Source organism: Dama dama, chromosome 11 (genome assembly GCF_033118175.1).
Source record: "Dama dama isolate Ldn47 chromosome 11, ASM3311817v1, whole genome shotgun sequence".
Classification (NCBI taxonomy): Eukaryota; Metazoa; Chordata; class Mammalia; order Artiodactyla; family Cervidae; genus Dama; species Dama dama.
Window position 1 is genome coordinate 19432855 of NC_083691.1, and position 15253 is coordinate 19448107.

Consider the following 15253-nt stretch of genomic DNA (forward strand, 5'->3'; position numbering starts at 1 on the left):
CGTTAAGGATGATGATGCAATTCTGTGATTTAAAAAGTACTTTTGTGCTGCTCTTCTGTTAACACAAAAGCTTGCCAAAGGGATGCTCCTGAATGCTGTTAACAGAAATAACGACGCTGAGGTAGAGGAGGTTTACTGATAGTCAGAGAGCAGGAACTCAACGCTCTGCTGGCAAAGCCATGTCATACACATCAAGTCCAAAGGGCGACTGAGTCCTCAGCTGGAACCAACCTTCCCCAGAACACACACACACACCTTCACCAGAACACACACACACACACACCCTTCACCACAACACACACACACACCACAACACACACACACACCTTCACCAGAACACATACACACACAACCTTCACCACAACACACACACACACACAGGCACACTCGAGGAAGCAAGAAATGTACATCTAAGTGAAAGTCAAGTAAAAATCAGACACTTTCTCATAGCTTGTAGCCTCCACAAACTCTTTCATGTGGAAACTTTTTCTGGCCCTGGAGACAACTCTTCACTGACGTTCACCACAGGAAGAAACCACCTCTACTGACCTGCGCTTCCCAAGTCTAACTGCACCATCAGAACTTCTCTGAGACCTTTAGACAGGGTTAAAAAAGAAAGTATGGAGATTGAAGACACATCTTACAACCAGAAAGAAGGCTCCCAACAAAGACATCCCCTAAGCCCCGCCTCCCTGGCTCAACCCTGAACATTCAACAGTGAATGCTCTACAAGGAAACACACCACCCCTACCAAACAAACCACAGAAAAGCCTTGGCTCTGATTACACAGAAGAATCCAGGCTGGATGGAGCAGACTGTTTCCTACAATGAGCAGGACCTCACTTGACCGTATATGGACAACACCGCAAGTTGACCTACTGAGAAACTGAAGTCGGGACGGTCGAAACGAGTTATAAATGAGAAAACAGCCTCACACAGCCCAGGGAACACGAGGAGTTTCTAACAAGAGGGAAGCAGGAAAGTTAACCCAGTGATGCAGTTAGTTCAGCAGAAATTAAGATGATCACAGGTAAAAGGCGAGAAGAAGGTGAAGTACCAGGCAAGGCAGTCCACCTCCACAGGTAAAAAAGTAGCTCGGGAAAGCTAGACCATTTGCTCAAGGTTACCACAGAGCTAGCTGACACTGGACTGATTCCAAAGCCCGTATAACATGGGACTCCAAAACTCCAATGACAACTAAGATAAAGTGAAAAGACTCCTTGCACGATCAAATAAATCATTAAAACACACAGATATAAACACCATACAGTAACATGACAACTATATTAATAACAATGTCAAACTGAAAAGCAAAAGACAATTACACGTGGTGACAATTTAAAACACACGAACATGTGATTTATAAAACAAGAATTTCTGGGAATTCCCTGGTGGTCCAGTGTTTTAAGACTCCACTCTTCCAAGGCAGGGAGTGTAGGTTCGATCTCTGGCTGGCGAACTAAGACGCCACAGGCTGCTCAGTGTGACCCCCCCCAAAAAAGAATTCCTCTAATGGAAGGAGTAATTACACTTGTGAAGAGATTGTGGGATTATGGCTTTTCCTTTAAATTTCCTTACAAGGGGGCGACAGAGGATGAGATGGTTGGATGGCATCACTGACTCAATGGACACGAGTTTTTGTAAACTCTGGGAGACAATGAAGATGGAGAAGCCTGGCATGCTGCAGTCCACAGGGTCGCCAAGAGTCGGACACAACTGGGCAGCTGAACAACAGCACTAATAATAAAAATAGGAACCTCGGAAGAGAAGGCAGAGATGGTCAGCACTGAGGAGGAAGAGCACACAGCTCCAGCGTGGACAGCGGAGTGCAGGACATGGTGTGCGGAGTGGGGCCACGGCGTGCTCCCCAGAGACACGCAGAGAACAAATCTCATCTGTCCAGGCTTTGGGGGCGAAGGACTCAGGGACGGTCACAGCTTGAAATCAGAAACATTGCTCAAGCCAGGACAACTCAAAGCATGCTCCCCAGGCCAGTCTGAAAACTGCTATCAAGCTGGCCATTAAGTGTAGAAACTGAAGAACTTAGAAACCTATATAGTGACTCGACCTTGCAGCAAGTTCCAAACATGTGACCCTTTTCCTACTAATTCATCTTTATGGTATTTGACAAAAGTATCCATCTGCAATGGATTGGAAATTTAAAAACAAAACAAAAAACATAAAAGGCTGGTCCTTCACCAGATACATCTGAGAATCACTGCCCGGAAACGGAGGGCATCGGGTCATCGCTGGAGCGGCTCAGAGCAGACAAGCTGTGCGGAACTGCCCCGTGCTAGAGGGGAAAGGACAGGACACGCCTTCTCATGTAGTCAACTCCTGCAGAAAGCGGGAAGCCTGAGGTTTTACTACACACGGTGCCAAGGCTAGTGATGAGCCACATCTTATTTCTCGGCAGGCTACTGGGAGGCTACTGAGAGAATAAAAGGCAACTTCAGGTCTGATGATACAGACCGCCTCCACCAGGCCTAAAAGCAGGTGAGAAACAGCCTGGATCACTGGTACAATTCTGAAGCCTGAGCAGCCTTTCTGAGTGAACATCTCCTTTTCCTTCTCCCAGTGGTTCTGGATTCCACAGGTCAGGCTGGGGCCCAGCAAGCACTGCGGACCAGGGTCGTGGGGCCGCGGCCTCAGTTTCCCAACCTGCAGGGCAGCGCCCGACGTGGAGACACTGTCTGAGCAACTGGAAGCTGAAGGAGCCGCAAAGGCAGGACCGTTTCTCAACGTTCCGAGCAGTCTGAGCATCAGAAACACAGAACAGAACAGCAAGCAGTCATGATTCGGCTTTAATTACTCCAAAATGAGTAAGGGAGAAGATAAAGAATGCTTAAGCTCATAGTGATGAAGCAAAAAAAACCTAACCAACAATGTTAAAGGGACAGAGGGTAAAGCAAGGGAAAGAGCAAAACCTGTGAACCAACCACGCTCGGTCCAAACCCCAAGACAGCTGTGGAGGGACTTGCCTTTCTGGGCTTGCCAGCTCGTGAAATAAATCATCTGGCTAGTGTTTGTGCTTGATTACGCTCTTATAAGCTATCTGACAGTAAAGTCACTCTTCTGACCAAAACACCGTCTTAAAGATTCTACCTGCCAGGAAAGCATCCTGTGTAACAGAGAGGACTGCTGGCCACCTAGACAGAGCCATCACGCTTCTCCTTGCTCGCTCTAGGATAACCAACAGGATGGGAAATGACATGGAGAACCCGTCAGCCCTGAGCACCACCCCTGTCCCAAATATTTAACCCACAGTGCACTGGGCTGTTAGATTTCACTTCTATTTTAGAACAACAACAACAAAAATACAGGGGCCGGAGGAACAAGTAAAGGACACCGTGAAAAATAATCACAGGAATCCAGGATGCAGAACATCTTATAAGACTACAGACCTGATGGTAGAAAACTCAGTGCCATGGAGGAAGGGGAAGAAAGGATGGGAGAGAATTCCTGATTGAAAGAAGCAGAAGACATAACAACTAAATGTAAGCCACAACCTTGGTGATAGACTAGTTTCAAATAAATGGGCTTAAAAAGGCATTTGGTGGACAAGCAGGGGAATGTGAAAATGAAAGGTATTATTAGGAAAGGACTGCTTTCTTATGTGTGGTAACAGTACTTTTGGTACCAGAAGAAGGCTTCTACTCTGGTGAGATTACAGTCACATTCCATGCCTGCAGTTGACTCTGAACATCTTGCACCTTATCAGCATTCTATACTATCAAAGCCCTCCATGTCTGGACAAGCCCTGCTCAACAGAAATACCATACAAGCCACATAAGTGACTAAAAATATTCTGGTAGACACATTAAAAAAAATTTTTTTAAACAGGTAAAATAAATTTGAATATATTTTTATTAACCAGTAAGTCTAAAATATTTTCACTTTAATACATAATCAATAAAAAAATTAACGATCTACTTCACATTCTTTTTTTTTTTGGTATAACATCTGAAGTCTGGTGTGTATTTTATGTTTAGAGCACATATTTCAGACTAGTTACTCTGCAAGTTCTCAGTGGCCACAGGTGAGCACAAACCAGTCAGCACATAGGCTGACAACTTTCGTCACCATCTGCACCCTTCAAACTCCCACTCCTTCAATCCAACTAACCTCTTGTTCCAACTTCAGCTTCACCCGATTTTATTCACCTTTGTACTTAGCCCAAACCCCATTTTAGACCACTCAGCATCTTGAACTAGGACCCCAGCACCTTCATTAATTTCTGAATTCATCACAATTTGACTCAGCCCTATTATAAGAAAATTCTCCCAACGATCACAGATGAATAGCTAATTACGAAGGTCCAGGGTTTCTCATCTTTCTCAGGAGAGTATCCTGTAACTTAAGAGCGAGCAGAGGCTCCATGATCGGGGGAGGCTCGCTCCAACTGAGACTCTGCCACACAGCAGCCGGGCGACCAACCCCAGGCACATATCTCAGTTTCCTCACCTTCAAAGATGTAAGAGGGAAGGAAAGGGGAAGGGAAGGGAAGGGAAGGAAGGGGGAAAGGAAGGAAAGGAATGGTAAGGGAATCACTGACTCTCCCGGGTTATGAAAGGATTAGGTGACAACCACTAGACCCGCAGCACAGGGCCTTCCTGCCCCTTCCTGCCTCCACTTCTGCAATGCTCTGCTCACTGAGCAATGCCCGGGCAATCACTTCTCTCTACTTCAATAGCTGCTGGTTCCTTCACTGTCACTGTCAGCCTCTGTGCTGGCTCTTCCCTCTCGTCGCCCTTCCCACGGACTCAGGTCCTGCTGGTCTTCCTGTCTCCACTTTCCCCATCGGTAACTGCCTCCACTGCAGCTTCCGCGATGACCTCTATTTACATGTCTTACCTGCTTCCCTTGGGCCACGCTGCCTACTGTGCCCTGGACGTGGCTCCCAGTATGAGGCTGTAGGTCACGGCGGGGCTCCACAACCACTTGGGAAGCAGGTGGAAAATAACCCATTTCAGGGCTCTCCCCCAGACGCTCTGAGTCTGCACACCTAGTATGGGGCTGAGGAACCTGTACTTCTTAAAAAGCTCCCAGCTGATGTTGGTGGGCAGGCAGGTCGAAGACCCTCTGCCAGACACCGCCACTGCCTCACTGCCTCCTCAGACTCAGATGCTCGAAGAAGACACCACCATCTTTCTCTCCGAGTCTGCCCTCCTGTGCTGCCGATCTCAGCTCTATGTATCTCTTCCTACTCATTTTAGGCCAAAACTGATCTACCTTCTGCCTGGTGGACAGAAGTGCCTTCTGCGACCATGGTCTGCATCGGTCCTGACCACGGACAGCACCCAGCCACTCAGCATGGTCACTCTGGGGCCCCCAGCCGACACACCACCTGCTTCCCACCCCATTCCTCCCACAGACCCTGCACTCTGGCACACGGGGCTCCTCCTGCCCACCACGTCTCTCACCCAGCACCCATCCTCGGTGCCAACAAAAACCTCCCCCCTGCCCTCCTCTCGCTGCTCTGCCTGGAGCCCCTCGCACTCCTGCTGTCACAGGGCCGGTGTGCACCTCCGTAACAGAACTTCTCCTGTTTTGCCTCGTATCCCTCCATCAGAATTATCTGTGTGTGTCCGTCCTCAGGACACAACTCTGCAGGAGAGTGAGAGGCATTCTCATTTCCTCTCCTTCCCCAGAATTCTTCAGATTTGCCTTGAAGGTGTTATTAAATCTCAAAATCTGCCAAGTACTTTACAGAACTGCCTGCCACACAGAATATACTCGACGCATGGCTTTGCCAGCCTTGTGTATCATCAGGCAACTCTGGCCTCCTCCAAATCCCTAACCTCAACTTCTACACACAATTACTAATCCCATAAAAGAGCTAAAGCGCACACTAAAATAGCACCTCGCCTGCCACTGACCCACAGACTGCCACCAGCTTCTCCTAACAGCTAGGCAGGCTGAGGACTGAGTCACTGAGCGTGTCACTTTCTGAAGCATCCACATCACTTCCTGCTCTTAATTTTTCAAGTAAATACAATATCTAAAAACTGTCCTGAGCCAAACCCTGTCTTAAGAAATGAAATGAGTTTAAAACCCTGTAAAGCAAAGCCTAGATTCATCTCACAAAATGGCCTGCTGCTCTGTACTGCATACCTGAGTTGGGGTAGAGGCAGACATCATTAAGGTCATGTTCTGGCTCCAGGGAAGTAAATATTTTTCCCTAAAAGAGTAAGCAAAAGTGAAGTGTTAAAATAGTCAAAGGAAGACAACTTTTGGAAGTTGTCTTCCAAACAACATACAGGAAGTAAGCTGGAGACATAACTCCATATACCCTGCTTATGTGAGAAAATAAAATCACCTAACAGAAATCACAGAATTTAAGGTTAAAAAAAAATCTTAGAGAATTTCATTTATCAATTTATCAAATCCTCTCATTTTAGACAGGAAGAAACTGAGGCTCAGTAGAGAGAGCTGACTTTCTTGCGAAAATATATATGAACTTTTAAAGATAATGTCTACACAACAGGCAAGGATAAAGTTTAAAATAAAACTGTACATCAACTTAAAAAAAAGTCCATAATGTGGAAGACAGACCCTAGTTAAACTTGTCCTCAAAGAAACAAAGAAGAGATGGTCAACATGGTAAAATGAGGCCAGTATCTGCCATCCTGTGTTGCAAGGATTTGAGGAGGATCAAATAAGATAATGAATATAAGAGAAAAAAAAAAGAATATAAGATAACAAAATGCTATAAATACATAAGGTGCTAGTTATTACACAGTGAAGGGTAAAATATTTTATTTTAAATGTGGGGGGAAATATGCTGTATTTTTAAAAATTAACAGAAATTAAGTGAAAGAAAAAAGAAGATAATAGATGGGAGGGAGAAAGGGTGATGAGAAAGATAAACAAGGAGAGCGAGTCAAGCAAAAACAAGTAATTTGGGTGTTGGTCAAGAGGGCGTATTCAGTCATTACAACAACGCCAAGGTAAAACTTACTGCAGCAACTACAACATGACTTCAAGAACTGATGAAAACGTCTGCCAGCTCTTGCGTTTATTAACCCATTATTAGAGAGGCTCCATGGCGGTGGGGGAAGGGGGGGGTACTAAAAAACTAACTTCGTGCTCCATGAAAAACAGCAGCAAGGTTCTAATTCAAGACAGACAGTGAAACACACAGCTACCTCCCTTTTGTCTCAAGTTTCCAATGAAACGAAAAATGGAAAGAGAGGAGGAAAAAGGAAGGGGAAATCAGAATAACAATAGCACAGAACAAAAAAGAGACGGTACCACAGTTCGTGAAATCCACATTGGGGAAAACCATGCCCACTGGAGGGCCGGGAAGGGGGCATTCCGACTGGTTAGTCATCACCTTTAGATAGGATGGGAGCCAGGCCATGGAAAACTTACTCTACCAGTGTGTTACGAACTTTCAAACATGAAAAGTCTGCATTTGTAGGGGTAAAAATAAATGTTGTTTTAAAGTACACTAGTTTGGATTATCAGAAAAGAGCAGAGAAAAATTCAGGCCTAAGACACCATGAGTCTTCAAGAAAGTCCTCAAAACCCTCCCAACTCAAAGCAGGACAGTCGGCTCCTGGGTGATGATGCGTCAGGAGAATTCTTCCGAGGACTGATGAGAGCTGGAGGCCCTTCCTTTTCTCTGTAAGAAAGTCTCAGGAAGGCCCAAGAAGGTGACGGGGCTTGAGAGACAGGACACGCCCCAGGGATAACTCAGTCTCCACAAAGATCCAGAGGAAAACACAGAGGGAGCAGAGTAAGGTCAGTACTTTGAGAGCTGACAAGCTGTCCCAGCAGCCAGGGATTCCCATCAGCAGCTGACCTGTGATGAGGCCGCTGGTGGCCCCTCTGCCTTGTGTAGGGGAGCCCCATGAGAAGGACTGATGCTTGCCCTCCAGTGACTAATGCTGAGGCTCTTGCACCCCCCACTCTTTACCTCAAAAATGAATCTTTCTATCTACAGTAACACTTTAAAGATGCTAAGTTTGAAATCAATAAATGCAAAGACTCTTAAAAGCAATTGCTACACTGAATGAATTTTGTCCCAGTAGATGAACTAACCTTTTACTACTCTCTCAAAACAGGAGAATCAACAACATAGGGCTTTGTAACTTTTTAAATGACATTTAAAAGGGCACAGAATATCAAATATTCCTAAAATATTGCTTTTAAGAAAAACACTATTTAAGAAATTGGGCTTCCCTGGTGGTTCAGATGGTGAAAAATCCACCTGTAAAGTGGAAGACCTGGGTTTGATCCCTGGGTTGGGAAGATCCCCTGGAGAAGGGAACAGCTACCCACTCCAGTATTCTTGCCTGGAGAATTCCATGGACAGAGGAACCTGGTGGGCTAAAGTCCATGGGGTCACAAAGAGTCGGACACAACTGAGCGATTTTCACTTTTCATGTAAGAAATTACTGTAAAGGTATCATATCTAAAATCTATTTGTTTGACACAAGGAAGGGTATGAAATTGAGATGCACAGTAACACTGATATGGGAAGATTAGCGTGTGTGCTCAGCTGTGTCCCACTCTTGCGACCCCATGGACTGTAGCCCACCAGGTTCCTCTGTCCATGGTATTTTCCAAGGAAGGATATTGGAGTGGGTTGCCATTTCCATCTCCAGGGGATGTTCCCGACCCAGAAATGTGAACCTGCATCTCCTGCATTGGCAGGCAAGGATTCTTTATCACTGAGCCACCAGGGAAGCCCGGAAAGATTAGTAGTAGCTCATTAAAAGTTTCCTAAAGTTGTAATAAAAGAGCCTCAAAATCTAGGGGGTTTCCCATGGATCAAGTTTTTTTAAAATGATGATTTACATCTACCTAACAACATGTAAAAATGCGTGCCAGTTCTAGCAAATGAGGAAAAGTTCTTAACAGCAAGAAAACGACCTGGAGGACCTGGAAGTAACTAACTTCCAGTGAAGGGACTGAATGGATACTAAGTATTGTTTTTTTCCCAAGAACCCACATAACTCAAACAAGGCAACTGGAAAGAAAAGGAAAATAGGCAAGTCAGTCATTTTAACAACAAAAAATACTTACTGAGTTCTTATTCCACATTTTGATAATTCGAGAGTCAGCGGACAAAATCAAATCTAAGGAATCCTGGAAATGAACTGATTTAATGGGCAGCCCATATTGGTGATCTTTAACTAGCAATGGCTTATCAGATCGAAGATCATACAATAAAACCTGAAATAAAAAAGGTATTTCTGTTTAAATATTTCATCTTAAAAGAAACTTTTAAAAATGAACATCCTCACTCAGAGTACAAAGACTCTAAAGTAAGTGTCAGTCAGCAAAAATACTCCAGAACAATCTCTTCAATTACCCTTCCAGGGTATGGCTCTATGGATTCAACCCTAAGAGTAATTTTTAGGCACACTAAGATTGAGAACTACCTGGATATGTTAAGGAAGGAACCAAAAGGAAAAAGTGCACAAGAATTTGTGTCATTTATGAATTTAATAAATATAAACACTGAGGGCCTAGTATGTACCAGGCACTCTCCCAGTGGCTGAAAGAAACAAGAACAAGAATCATCATGAAGGCAGTGGTGGTAGATTAGAGACAGATGCTGGTGGCAAGGCTATGACTTTGGGGGCGGGTTGGGGTGAGGGGGGCAGAGTTCTCTTCTGAGCTCTATCCTGATAGGCGAGGGGCCTGGGGAAGCTGGATCTCAGACCCAGGTGACAGATGACACAGGCACTCTGTTGAAAGCAGGGCTCCCGCCTATGCTGAGGTCGGGACGGACTTAAGTGTGTGGGCTCTGCCTTGAAGGAAAGGGAGAAAGATGAAATTAAATCTCTGAAGCTATTTCATTCATACTCCTCAGACTAGTCAGCATTCGCTGAGGCATGTCCCACTGACCACTCCCTGCACAGGATGTGGGAGACAGTGCTGGGTGGGAAAAAAAAAAGGATCCTTGGACAAGTACCTTTTGGAAACACTGACTCAGCACATTTCTTGTCTACAGGGATTCTCAGAGCCTCCACTATATATTTAAATGTGCTATAAAAATCTAGAGAATTTCAAATTTTTGTTTTTCCATAGAACTCTGTTCCACACACTCGAGAAAACGCTGTTCTAAACCACAGTCAAGAGGACACCTGAGGCGTAGCCCCACTGCAGCTTCAGCTTGAGAATCTCTCAGACCCATCACTGGGGCCAGAAGCAGAGCTTCTCAATGTCCTGACGGAACACGGCAATCTGAGTACCCTGTCCACGCTGGCCAAAACAGTAACGCCTCAGTGCCTGGTCACACAGAGAACAGACGAGTGGGTGTTTCCCATGATACACACACCCCTGAAACAGTAACTTAAGAGCGAAGTTTCCAACTGAAACCTATTTACCTGCCCTGTGGATGTTCCAACGGCCATGGTCAAGGCACCATTAAACTTCAAAGCAGAGATCGTTGGCAAACTGTTGATTCTGAAAGGCAAATATTTGTGTTCCATGCATATATGGTCAAATCTCTTTCCAAGTAACAAATTATTACTCTTCACTTCTAATGGAGAGGATCACATTTCTAGTCTCCTATTTAAAAGGTAACTGTATCCAAACTTTCTAAGTAAAAATGAAAACTAACCTTTACTTATAAATGTAACCCACCTGAAAAAAATTGCAGGTTATCCTCTTTTAAAACTGTAAGAAACATTCTTAAAGTAACAACAAACAATAAAAGTTACTGAAAATATAAAACCAATTGAAAAGGACCAGTATGACACTATCTTTCATTTTGATTAAGCCAGAATGAGGTATTTACAGAAACGACTTTTTTTTGGCTTAAGAGGAAACAGTTTTATATTCAGACATGGGTATACCCATTTTCATTTTTAAAGTCAACGATGTCAAGCTAAAAAAAAAAAAGACTAGTCCCCAGATGAGAGCCTAGAATCTCTAGAAGTAACAGAACAATGGATATTTACAGCTATTAATCTAGAATATATTTCTCATGCAGTAAACCAAGAGTAACTCTGGGGTGGGAAGGGTCCTAGATGACGAGTCAGAAGCGGGCCATAGTCCAGATTTCAACAGCTTTGTCTCCACGACCTTGGACCAGAACCTAGAGTCCAGGCCGCTCACTGCTGGCATCCTCAGGCCTCTCACGCCACCTAAAGCCTCAGCCTGCAACTACACTGACGCATCAGGTCCTCTAGGTAGCATCAACTTCCGTCACTGACTCTTCCAACTCAACTCTGGAGCCATTTCTTGGTGAGGTGATACTGTTTTTGCTCATTTAGTCATGTTTGTTTCTTAATAAAATGTAGTCCTTTTCTTCAGATAAGTTACTTATCAAGCTTAACCCTCAATATTTTACAATTTTGGTTATAAATGAGAACTGGTTTTCATTGTATCTTTCTACATGAACTTTGCTGATAAACATCAAAGCCATTGATTTTGTACATTTATTTTGTAACCAATTTACTTAAATCTCATACTAGTTTTTAGAGTTTTTCAGTTTATTCTACCGGGTTTCTCGGGCAGACAATCATATACATCACCTGTAAACAACAAAGCCTGTCCTCCCCTAGCCAATATTTAACTCATATTTCTTTCTCTGACTGTATTGGCTTCTCCTTCTAGAAGGTCACCTATGTCCAATAACAGAGGTGACAGCTTTTAACACTTGTGTTGGAAAAAAATAAAGCTAAGCATAAAAAAGTAATAAATAAAATCACCCAAAACTAAATCGACAGGTAAAGCTACTTTCAACACTACAACATATCCAGATTTCTTCTCAGTATACATATAAGTTCACTGTTTTTCTTATGAAAATGTAGTAACACTCGATAGGTTAACTGTGTGGTTTGCCTGGATTCCACCACCAGATCCTACAGAAGGGGAAATATAAGTTCCTGTAGCGTATACATTTTAACTCAGTTCCACGGTAACTAAATAAACACGGAACTCCATCTGGCTTCCCCAGTTAGTGAGCTTCCGCAGGAAAGGATTTTTCCATAAAACAATCACAAAACCACAACCCCAGAGAAACATGTTTTAAGAGTTCCATCTTTCAGCAACTGCTTTTAATTTAGTATTGACACTGTTGTTGCTGCTCTTCAGTCGCTAAGTCATGACCGACTCTTTGCAGCCCCATGGGCTGCAGCATGCCAGGCTCCTCTGTCCTCCACTATCTCCTAGAGTTAGCTCACACTCGTGTCCACCGAGTCAGTGCTGCTATCTGACCATCCTGCGCTCTGCCACCCCCTTCTCCTGTGGCCTTCAATCTTTCCCAACATCCCAGCATTGACAGATCTGTTTAAATCAGAAGTTGGTGAGTATTTAAACTCACTTCCACTTACTCTGACTCAGCCGTGACACTACTCAACGCGCAGTCTAACACACCAACTCGGCCCCGCGTCCTCGGGTCCCAACACTCTACTCGGCCCTAAGTAAACAGAACAATCATTGTAAATTACAGCTGCCACTAGGAAATTTTTAGAAAAATACCCCCCAAAAAGAAAATGAAAAGCCTTACTGATTATCATGTGCAGATTAAGAACTTAACATTTTTAACTTTTTACTTGTACCTTTTTTAGTACTGTCAACTGTTTCATCATGAACTGCATTTCTTTTATAATTTAAAAAAGGAAAAGTAAAAAAGGATGGTTAAGGAAGAAAAGGTCCAAGATGCAATGCATGATACCTGACTGGACCTTGATCTGGTTGGTGTGGTAGTGGGGAGAGGAGTTATGAAAGACGTTTTGGCATAACTGGCAAATTTTAAATGTAAATATTATTGTATCAGTGATAAATATTTAATATATGTACTATAATAACTGTCACAGAAGAAATCAAAATCCAACATATAATATCAAAATTAATGTAAAAATGAACTTTAAAGTAGTCTGACTATGCATATCAAATATCAAATCCCCACAGGGTCACAAAGGGTTGAATATGACTATGTACACACACACACACACACACAGAATAATCAAGGAACACCAAGGAATTTCAGGAACCCAGCCTCTCGGTTGGGTGCTCTACTCCCCCTTCAACAAGTTTCATGGCTGGTCTTAAAACAGTTGGTGAAAGAGAAGCCTGCTCTAATTTACAACTTCTCTTACACAGCATGTTTCCTGATGTCTAGCCTAGCTTGCTCTGTAAGGACTCTATTCAAATAAACAAATGTTTCAAGGAAGTTATTTTTTAATTTCCCCTTGGTAATCTCAAGAAAAGTAATTAGCGAGATAATGCTTCCCTGGCCTAACTTTGGCATACTAGTTTTTACAACACAGTCAACATAGTTTTATATATTTCCATTAAATCAACCTCAGGCAATCCATTTCAAATATTAATCTTTTAACCTAAAAATAACTTGAGCAAAGAAATCCACATTACATCTGTATGAATTGGTTTAATAAACTACAGTACATCTACACAATGGAAACTTATCCATCAATTTTAAAGAGTTACCTTAGTTTTACAAGTAATTACAAGCACCAGTGTATAAACATGTACATTATATAGCATTACACTAAAAAAAAAAAAAAGGCAAATGAAGAACCACAGCATAATTTCAATTTTGTGAAAAACATTTAAAAACAAGTTATTAATGCATATGCATACCTGCATATACACAGAAAAACAAAAATGAAAGAATATTCCAAGCCATTAAAGAGTCACCTCTGGTACAGGACTTGGTGACTGGAAGGCACAGAAGGGCATTTTTTAACAATACATTTTTTACATATTTACCTTTTTCTTTTTACTGTATTTAACAATATTGTAATTAAAAAATGCAAACCTAGAAAAACTCCTAAGTATGAAAGACACTGAGTCAAAGGTGTTACGTAGTTTAAAATGAAAACGTGCATAATTGAGTGATACTATACAGGACGTCCAAATCACACTCTACGTCCCCTTACAGTTTATAATGCTCTCATGTAGGTTCTTCCATGTGATTTTCACCAGCACAGCACCTCCACACAGCTGGCAAGGTAAGTTTTATCATCTCCATTTCACTGATGAGAAAAATAAGCCTCAGGGAAAGGAATGCAGTCATAAAACTAACAAGCAACAGAGAGCTGGTGAAGAGCAAGAGTGGTCGCCACACACGAGCTGGCGACTATCAACTTCGCCCCCAGTGATGACAGCCGCCCACCCCCGAGGGGCACAGTCTGCAGCAAGTGCACAGCTGTGTCTCCCAGGAACCTGACCCACCGTTCACTCGAAAAGCAAATCAAGGGCTTGTCTCCCATCAGCACCCTGCTCTTAGGAACTAAGTGACCTGTCTTTACATGAAACTCTGCTGGCAAATGCAGGGTGGATGTTCTTCAAAATGAAGTCAACGTATGCTTACCTCTATTGTTCCTGTGGCAAATAAGCCATGCACTGAATTTATGTCACAAACATTATTCTCCCTAAAACAGTAAAGTGATAAGAGAGAGAGTTTTAGCATCTGCTTTAGGTGGAGGGACACTCAAAAACCTTCCTAAATAAGGAGGAAACCCACTGCTGTGGAGAAGGCGGCAGCCAGCAGACTTGCTCATCTGCATATGAAAAGCACCGAGGCAACACCAGGTCCAGTGCCTGGCACGAGGGCCCTGGAGTTTCAGACCCCGCTGGGTGACACTCTGTCTGCCAGGGGATCAGAGGTGGAAGGGCTTGCTTCAAAACCACTATCCTGCCGCCACAGAACAAATTTCCCAAGAATTTTCTCCCAAAGCAAAATAACACAGGCTATCACAACACCAATCCGGAGGCTTAGCCAGCCTGTTGAGTCCACTGTTCCTAGGCTCGACTTTTCTTTTTTCTGCAAAATGGTGTTCACCAACTTCATATTGTCATTATGAGGATTAAATGAAAAAACTATAAAATGCTCAGCACAGTGTCTAAAGTTTATAAGACCCTCAATAAATAAAAGTTGCTATTATAAACAGGAAATTCTGGAAGTAAAGAGCAGATAACTCTTTATTATTCAAGGATTCATCATGGTGTTACAATTTAAGAAAATAAAATTGGTACTTCAAACCAATGTGGAAAAAAAAAAAAGATAACAAGAGTTTACCGGTTTTTATCATTACCTGTTCGTCCAACCTTTAAAAATCCCTTTCAAAGCAATAAGGAAACTCTAGCAAGCTCATTATATACCTAGATGAGAAGTAATCCAGCTTCCACTCCATACTAGCTGTGTGACCTTAAACAAGCTAATTACCCTCTCTGAGTCTCAGCTGCACTATCTGTAAAATGGAGGTAATAATAGTACCTATACTGTAAAATTTTGCTATGAGCTTCAAATGAGTGAATATATATA

At 43.0% G+C, this 15253-nt stretch overlaps 1 protein-coding gene across 1 annotated transcript in view; it reads right to left on the minus strand.

Moving 5' to 3' along the window:
• NOL10 (nucleolar protein 10) overlaps positions 1 to 15253 on the minus strand; it is an 85722-nt gene that overhangs the window by 56649 nt on the left and 13820 nt on the right. Inside the window, exons 8-12 of the mRNA XM_061154813.1 lie at positions 14300 to 14360; positions 12297 to 12382; positions 10344 to 10422; positions 9034 to 9183; positions 6115 to 6181 (exon numbers count right to left, since the gene is read on the minus strand). Coding sequence (XP_061010796.1) covers positions 6115 to 6181; positions 9034 to 9183; positions 10344 to 10422; positions 12297 to 12382; positions 14300 to 14360 — 443 coding nt within the window. The remainder of the gene's footprint in view (positions 1 to 6114; positions 6182 to 9033; positions 9184 to 10343; positions 10423 to 12296; positions 12383 to 14299; positions 14361 to 15253) is intronic.